The sequence below is a fragment of the Poecilia latipinna genome, unplaced genomic scaffold (genome assembly GCF_001443285.1).
Source record: "Poecilia latipinna isolate Pla-1442-1.1 unplaced genomic scaffold, P_latipinna-1.0 Scaffold307, whole genome shotgun sequence".
In the NCBI taxonomy this organism is placed as follows: domain Eukaryota; kingdom Metazoa; phylum Chordata; class Actinopteri; order Cyprinodontiformes; family Poeciliidae; genus Poecilia; species Poecilia latipinna.
The window spans coordinates 570,863-579,942 of NW_015112923.1; the positions used below are offsets into that span (position 1 = coordinate 570,863).

At 40.0% G+C, this 9,080-nt stretch overlaps 1 protein-coding gene and 1 long non-coding RNA gene across 3 annotated transcripts in view; one reads left to right on the forward strand and one right to left on the reverse strand.

The window, feature by feature from the left end:
* Nucleotides 1-1,464: 1,464 nt before the first annotated feature.
* Nucleotides 1,465-5,456, reverse strand: LOC106948802 (uncharacterized). Its single transcript, XR_001425251.1, has 3 exons — nt 5,446-5,456; nt 2,427-2,435; nt 1,465-1,990 (listed from the first exon to the last, which is right to left on the reverse strand). It is a non-coding gene; the product is annotated as an uncharacterized LOC106948802 (long non-coding RNA).
* The window catches only part of LOC106948801 (troponin T, slow skeletal muscle-like), a 15,930-nt gene continuing 9,771 nt past the window's right edge, over nt 2,922-9,080 (forward strand). For both annotated transcript variants that reach the window (XM_015034663.1, XM_015034664.1), the window contains exons 1-5: nt 2,922-3,027; nt 8,241-8,306; nt 8,398-8,411; nt 8,497-8,583; nt 8,727-8,744. In XM_015034663.1, the coding sequence (XP_014890149.1) occupies nt 8,281-8,306; nt 8,398-8,411; nt 8,497-8,583; nt 8,727-8,744 (145 nt within the window). In that variant the 5' untranslated portion in view covers nt 2,922-3,027; nt 8,241-8,280. The remainder of the gene's footprint in view (nt 3,028-8,240; nt 8,307-8,397; nt 8,412-8,496; nt 8,584-8,726; nt 8,745-9,080) is intronic.

The following is a 9,080-nucleotide window of genomic DNA, read 5'->3' on the forward strand; positions in this document are numbered from 1 at the left end:
AACGGTATCTGATGGGAGATTTATGGCCATCAGATAGCGTTCCCCCACTTTAAAACGGGGGAAACGGTATCTGATGGGTGAAATATGGCCATCAGATAGCGTTCCCCCACTTTAAGACAGAGGAAACGGTATCTGATGGGTAATATTGAGCATTAAATTGCATTGCCCTGTTTTTAATTCATATAGCATTATGCTATCTATCTATCTATCTATTATAATTATAATATATACAACATATTATAATTATAATATATACAACATATATATTATAATTATAACTATAACATATATTATGTATTATAATTATAATATATGTATAAAATATATATTATTTATTATAATTATAATATGTATAACATATATATTTATTATAATTATTAGTATTATTACTATTAGTTTCCCGCAAAAACGTGAAGAAAGTGTGACAACTTTGCCGAAACATGTTGTTTGAGCTTTCACGGTGTCCGGAGTTCCCCAAACAAGCGCGCTGAACAAGCGCATGCTTGCTACACGCGTCCTTTCTCAGTGCTCATAACGAACACGCGCATATTTTGCCGCCTGGGCGGTGCGGAGCGGCAAGAAGACTCAGGGGGAAGGTATCTGATGGGGAAACGCGGATTGACTTAACAGGGGCATCAACTTATTTTGGGGGGGCAAAATGAGTCTAGTAGCTGAACAGACAACATCAATAGCATACAGCAGGGGTCCCCAAACTACGGCCCGCGGACCGGATCCGGCCCACCTCCGCATTTGGTCCAGCCCCCTGAACAATAACAGAGAGCATTCAGATTTTTTTTTCATTTATTGTATTTTCCGGTTTATATGTGGATTTTTCTTCAACCACCAGGGGGGGCTCTTTAGCAGGAAGTGTGTCCTGTAAACTCTGGGTGGTTTGTTTTGCATGGCGCATTGCTGCCATCTGTTGGACTTTTAGGGAACTGCTTGACTTCTATATTTAATCAGTACGGTTGTTTGCTAGCGGTAGAGCAGATGAACACACGTGTCTGTTATGAACGCCGCATTCCAGGTCGAGTTCTTCGAAGCGATTCCTGTAAGTAGCAGCTTATACTTCAAACCAAGCCTTTATGTTAACATATGAGAAATTAATATGTTAAAGTTACTTTCCCTCAATGGAATATATACTAGTCAGTCCCAGTGATCGTTTCACTCATGGGTTTTGCCCATGTGCTTTCTCGGTAAAAATCAATCAAGAAACGCATCCCCCCACACCCAATCAACAATCTCCGGCCCCCCACCAGAGAAGGGAAAAGTTATTTGGCCCTCACAAAAAAAGGTTTGGGGACCACTGGTCTACAGGCTACTTGTTAACAAGGTTAACGTGCTGTATTGATATGAGCTAGTCATCTTTTAGCTATCATTACCTGCATCCAACAGCTTTACTCAACTCAGTCGGTTAGTTTGGGGAAAAAATTCTGCAAAGTTATTTACGTTTTGCAACTTGTTAGCAACATATTAAACTGTTTTAACTGCTGAAAAAGGTGACAGAGGACACGGATATGGGAAGGGCAGGAGCTCCTATTTTATCAAATTGATAAAGGAATAACAGGCTGTTGGCCATTCCAAGGTAAAAACAATAAACAGCTTCCAGTCCGGGGCCCGCTACGGACACCGTGAAAGCTCAAACAAGGTGTTTCAGCGAAGTTATCCCACTTTTTCCAACTGCATGCACCCTAATCAGACGCACACAATGCGTGTTTTCTCCCAATCTATGGGAGAACGGTACCTGATAGGGAAACGCGAATCAACATGCCTTCAAGTAGAACTTTTTTTTAAACACATGCGCACTCAGTTTCAAAGAACCTAGCACCAACTAGGCGCAGCAAGCATTACACGTTTTCGATTTGTACCATTACTGTGTAAACACAGATCGTAATTAGAACGTTTTCGTGTAAACGATCCAACAAAAACGGAACAAAACTTCTGTTTTTGTTGGATTGTTGTCGTGTAAACGCCCCCTAAGTTACACCAACTCTGGAACTTTGTCTAACAGGGAAGCGGGAATTTGCTGATTTTTGTGTAAATTTCCACGAGAATTCTTAAGAAACTGGAGGGACTGATTGATATAATATGACAGTAAACAGAAAAAAAAACTGCATTAATTTGACTGATATAAAACGTGAGCACTCTTAGTGTTTAGTCTAGATTCTAGACTCTAGAATCTAGAGGGCCACATAAAAAGCTATGGCGGGCCTGATTTGGCCCACGGGCCTCAAATCTGACACATCCGATTTAAAGGATGCAGACCTCTAATCTTTGAGGACTTCAGTTTGAGACACTGGATTAAAGGAAGCTATTTTCTAAAGTTCCCCTAACAAATACATATAAACTGAATGTGGATTTTTTTTTTCTAAGGGTCTAAAAAGATGAGTGATAACATCAATTTTTTTTTTCAACTTCTTTTCCACTCCCACCTGCTCTAGGGGTTAAACACCAAATTTAGAGTTGTAATGTAGAAAAACATCTACAGTCACGTCACAAAACCTCCTTTTCCTCTTTACAATTAATTACCGCCACCCTTCCCTCCCTCCATCTTTTCCTCTCTCCATCCATCACCCCCCCAGCCCTCTTTATTCCTTTCATCCCCCTCTCCACCTGCCCTGTGGCACCCCTCCATTTGTCCAGTGAGGTCATCCCTGTGTTCTCCCTAATCCTCTGAGGTGCTCGTCTTTCTGCCTCTGCTTAATCCGCCCATGGCCCCCAGCCCTGACCACACACACACACACACACACACACACACACACCCCCACGCACATACACACACACACACACACACATCTGCTCATATGTGCACATACTCAGTTATTCTTGTATTGTATGCTCAGTCCCACAGTAATTCCACAGCATGCATGCACGCATTGTTATTCAGTCGGTTATATATATATACACACACATAATGTCGCTCCACCTCTTGGTATAAAATCTGTCCGTCTTTGTGCGTTGGACGTACTGTGTGTCCCCATCCATCTGTGTGTCTCCTGTGTGTGCTGCCACCGCCTTATCTTACAGGTATGTCCATCTCTAAGACCATCTAACAGCTTCTGTGATCTAATGCAGCTAAAATGAAAATTACTTCCTCTGGTTTCTATTCATCTTACTAAAGCATTAAACACTATTGTTTCGTGACTATTAGTTCTTAATACTCCGTTTCTCTACATTATAATTTTATTAGGACCAGCAAAAAAAAAAAAATCTGTTTTAACACAGTGACTCTTGGATATTCAGTGTTCCAATTAGAAGTCGAACTGCCAACATTTTTCTTTTCCATCATTCAATATAAAGCTGTCATTTTTAAATCAAACTTTTACCAAAAGACAAATTCAAAAAGTCTAACGCAACAAAAGCCAAATGCAAATAAAAAAAGGTAGTCATGGTAACAAATTTTAGCTTCAGACAGAAAAAATACAACACAGAGACAGAGATGCTGAGCCAGCTTTTTTTATTTTATTGATGGAAACAGATTATTTTTCCCAGCTGTCTCTGCTGTCCTTTAAAAAACAAACACAAAGTCTTGACAGATTGTGTTAGTACAACATAAGCCCACAGTTTAAATATTTCAGTCATATCCATCGCCTAAAACTGATGTGACATACGTAATGAATCAGTTTGATACTATGGCGCTTACAACTTGTCACCTGCGCTGTAAACAACCATCTTGCACTGCAAAGAGAGAAGTGCCGAGTCGAAATGTGTGGCTGTTATTGCTAATTCAATATTTGGAATCATAACCGACACGGCTTCCTTCACTTCCTCTGCTGCCATCGCTAAAACTACAGGCAGGCAGACTACCATTTGAAAAGCACAGAAAACCAACGCCATCATTCACAACTTCTTCTGTTCACTGATTGGAGGAATTAAAATCAATGGGAGAAATGGAGTAGGTGTTGGAAATAACTTATATTTTTACAGTGATTGCATATCAAATGTAGGCTATGCAGAGGCATAGTCTGCTTTATTAATACTACCGTAATTCATTCATGCACTCTATGCTGAGCATCTAAAGAAAAAAAAAGAAACAAAGATCAGCAGTTTTTTCCTCTGGCTGAGTCAGTTTTCAGTTGTTTTATTCGGTCCTCAGTGGCCAAACTTCAGGTTTGACCTGGTTTCATAATTTTTGGCCTTATTGACAATAAACTAAAACATTGACAATTGTATTAAAATCAACAAAATAGACACATTTTTACTTTAAAAAATCCAGAGTCTTGCCATATTGCATTAGTACAAGACAAACCCACAGTTTATAATTGTTTTTGAGTTTTATTTTTTTCTTATTATTTCTATTTCAGCTGTACGATTGGCTGTTGAGTAATAACAGGTCAATACATGTGACAGAGCACATTTATTATGAATAAATGTGGTTCTATTTGCTCCAAAATTACAATGAATGCAAATAAACCTCTAATATAAGGGAATCTATTTTTGGTACCTCATCTTTTTTCTGAGATGAAAAAGCATTCATTTGCATCAACAAACACACTTGCAGGTCAGATTTGCTTCGGACACAAGCGACACAAACTCCAACACCAATCAAGCTAAAATGTCCAATCTGATCAGAAGCTTATTTGGATCAGCATCCCCTCCGACAGTGTTGTGTTTCCTCCCTCCAGCTGGCGCTTGGCCCCGCCCCCCTTAGCAACAGCTGAACAGTAGCTGACATCCTCACCACCAGGCTGGCTTCGGTCCACAGCTATAACCTCACTGAAGACACTTTTTAATCTTTGAAAAAATATTCTGTTCATCACTCACATTTCCCAGCAGCCTTTGCATTACCCGGAACCCAGCGAGAACACGGCTGGCTTCACTCCTAGCAGCCAGCCGAGAGCTGCGTGCTGCCGGACATTTATACCCACACAAATGTTTGTCCTTGACCACTGAGGCTTCGGAACATGACGCTATCCCCAAATCCCCTGTTTTGTTTTGTTTTTTTGTTTTTTTTTCTTTTGATTTTTTTCATCCCTATTCCCCTCCAGCGCTCCACCCCAGTCCTGACCCCGGGTAGCTTCCAGTTGTTTCTACAGAGGTGTTGAAATGCACACCTCTCATTCATCTTTCCAGACGTTTTTCACACCCTCTCACCCCCCTTTCCACTCTGGATTGTCTTTTATGTTGGGAAGAGAATGTTCTGGATCTCATGAAAAGGAAAAGCATTGCTGAAGCATAAATCTGCCACCATGCATGATTTGCAGTTAGTTTTCCCACCACAGTGTTTTTCATGAAGGCCAAAATTGGCTTTGGTTTCATCCGAACACAGAACCTTCTTAGAAATGTCTACAGTCACAGACAACCTTCTTTATGCTTTTACTTTTGCCACTAAGCAGGATTACTGTTGAGCCAATATTTTACATGTGGCGTCATATTTAAATATTTAACTCTGGAGAACTGCATACGAAGCAGTTCACAGTGAATGACTAGTTGTGTTTCCTTTACATCTGTTCACAAATCTTTCTCTGTATTCTGCCAACGCCGAAAAACCCCCCAAAAAAAACATTTTCGCAACTGCGGTGTTTCCATGAAAAGGGAAATGAAATTAAAATCGCACGTGAATAAGCTTGTTCACACGAGAAGCCATTAATCATTTCAACGACGGATGTAGACAGTTAAGTTTGATACACTCCAGTTCAGCCATAGTGCTAGCCTTCTTCATCTATCTGCCAATCAGAGGAGACATCCCCATCTTTGAGTGTCCGCCTACATATGCGGCTTTCTGGGAAAACTGTTTTACAAATTTATGGATTCAACATGTTTTTGGGGGTTAGTTACACTAAATCTGTGAAATTGCTCAACATCAGCACAAGCATCAACTTTCATCAAGTAAAACTAAATGCTTGCACGCAAATTTTTCTGGAAGATACAGTCGGTTTCTTTACAGAGCTCCATTCCTCAGTGGTCCGAGTGACAACAGATCAGTAGCAGCACATGGGCGGGTTAGAGACTTACTGCTGTGCTGCTGACAGCAGAGCTACTTCAGGCTATTTGATCATGTATGATGGCTGTCACAAGAGCCGACGGAGGAGAGACAGAGCAGAGCTGTCAGCGAAGCTTTAGTCTGATCTTTGATTTAACGCTGCGGTCACATGGCTGCCCTAAGTTCTGCCTAAACACAAACCCCTAAAGCATGCAGAAAAAACATGGCAACAGGAGTTAAATAAAGTTTAAAGTGAAATTATTAGAGAAAGGAACATGGGGGAAAAAACATATTATTTGACATGATGAGTGATCTTATTGTAAGCTTATTGTAGTGTAAAATGAACCTCTGACTTCTATTAAAAGTGCCAGACTCATTATAGATTATCTCTGCTTATCAGCAAATGGGTTAACATGGAAGTATCAGTTTTAATTTAATTTAAAATTAAAAAAAAAAAACATTCAAATCTGGCAAGGGCAAGTACAGATTGTTTTAGCAGAACTTGTTCCTTGGTAACTGATTTAAAAACACATCAACCCACTTAGAACCAGTCTGACAGAAAGCCTGTGATGTGAGGAGCCAAAGTTGGGCTGAAGGTCCAAGAGGCTGAATCTGTGTGTGTGTGTGGGGGGAGGGGGGTGCATGGGGCAGGGAAGTGACAGAAACACAATTGTTTATGGTTTCTATGCATTTGACCCCTCTGTTACATTCTCACCTGTTGACACCTCATCAATCTCCCATGCTCCCCTGCCAGGAAGGTGTCAGCAGGCCGCGCCCAGGGGAACCGTCCGTCTGTGTCAGGGTCTATGTCAGGACAATGGCAGCTCAGATGGACAATTTAAAGCCAAATCTCTCAGTGTGTGTGTGTGTAGGTGTGTGTGTGTGTTTTCTCCAAAGTGATTAGTTACAGGATAATGTAAAATATAGTGAGGATGACTCACTCCTGCTTCTGAGCTGACAGTAGGCAGTATTATGTTACCATAGTTTTATTTTGTACATAGCAGTGGTGTTGGATACAGTATAATGAGGTGCAGTTGCTGTTTCTATTGTTTTCTTGTTTTATAAAGGATGTGGCATTTCTAGGTTATGTTTTATTTAGACATTGTCACATTTCTGTTACTTTACAACTACAAATTCCCATGTTTTTAACTGTTCTATTAAAAAGAAACCTGCTACAGGATGCAGAAGACTGTAGCTGTGTTTGTCTGCAACAGGGAATTCTAATAAAAAACACCGGGCCAAAAACTGGGAGCTGGGGAACACCAGCAGTTTCAGAGTGAAAAAGTTGCATTTGTACAACCTGAGAAAAAAAGACCCATATAGTAAACCATAAAGTTGATGTACTGATGAAAGGTATGAAAATTTGAACAGATGATAAAAATTTTATATGATTCTAAAATCTAAGGAGAAACCACCATTACCTGTGGTCAGAGATTTTGAATTTAAGAAAATTTCTAGAATATCTGTGAAATTTCTGAGCTCCAAAAGTTGAAAATTTGAGTAAAAATTCAGAAATTTTGAGACTGTCAGTTTTTATTTTTGTTGTTTTTAAAAAAAAACAAAAAAAACCTAAAATTTCAGAGCTCCAAAATTCAGAAAATTTAACATTTTCAACTTTAAAAGGTCAGAAAATTTTCCCAGGTTTTTGCAGAAAACATGTGAAATCTCACATTTTCTGAGATTTTTCTTTCTCACGAATTTTCGAATTCGAGAGTTTGGAAATTTCAAGCATTTTTCTAGAAAATTTGAGATTCATCTCAAAATTTCTGAGTTTATTTTCTCACAAATTTTTGACTTCAGGAGCTCATAATTTTCCAAGATTTTTCTAGAAAATCCCTTAGATTAATCTCAACATTTCTGAGGTTTTTTTGGTGGAAATTTCCTCTCCCCTTTTTTGTTTCTATCTACAATGACCCTAATACACCGTCACAGTAAACATTGAGAACAGGCATGAATTTTTAAATGATTTGATCAATTAGGACCTCTGTGTATAGAAGCAGTACCTCAGGGCAGAAGTAATCTCATAATGAGAGGAGAGATAGAGTCATTGTGCAGTTACTGGAGTTTTGCAGAATGTTCCACAGGACTGCAGTGTGTGTGTGTGTGTGTGTGTGTGCGTGCGTGCGTGCGTGTGTGTGTGTGTGTGTGTGTGTGTGTGTGTGTTTGAAGGCATCCCTAACACATCGTTGCATATTGAACCCAGTTGTGAGGGAAGTAACTTCCCTCAGACATGAGTGTGTGTATGTGCATTTGCTGGTGTGTGTCCGTGTTAGTCTGTGATGGACGGGTAATAAAAGAAAGTTTGTAACGTTCACAGGCCTCAGATTCGAGAACAGAAGCCGTTTTTATTTCCAGCTATGTCAGACGCTGAAGAGGAATACGAGTGAGTGGAGTTTCTCTAATTAATCCTGATTTATTACATGTTGTCACTCAATATGTTTGCAAACTCTTTTTACTCTAATGTGTCTCTGCAGGGACCAGGCGGTGGGTAAGTTCCAGGACCGACACGTTTCTTGTTGTTTTCAGAGAGTTCAGGTTAACTCTCTGAACTCTGTTGTTTTGCATCTCACTAGAAGTTGAGGAGGAGCCAGAGGCGGAGCCGGAGGAAGAGGAGGAGGAAGAGGAGGAGGAAGCTCAACAGACTGAAGAAGATGGAGGAGGTATGGTTAAAATTAAAAAAGAAGAAATGTGCAGATTGTAACTGCGTATTGATAAGATGTTATGCTGTTAGTTTTTGTTTAATGCATTAACATATTTTTCCTGCTTTCTGATTGGGTGTCACTGTGTTGGTCCGGGCCATTAGAACAGCAGGAGTACCAAGGTATGACAAATCTCTGACTACACAAACTTTATCTGCTAGCAAAAGTACATAAAACAAACTAAAATACTCTCACTAGTCAGTTTGAGACTGAGGTTTTATCCCAGATCTTATATACAGTGTCTATATCACTTGACATTGTTTAGCACCACAAAGCTGTTGTGTTTAGGGCACCCAAATGTCTGGCTCCTGCCCTGGCCGTGCCAGAGGAACATCTAAATGTTCCAAACACAGAGCCTTGAGGGCTGGAGTTTGACCCGAGCTTGTGCTCGAGAATAATGTTCTCTAGAAAACCTCTAAAGATTAGCAGGACAGTTATTTGTTTACTAGTAGGCTCAG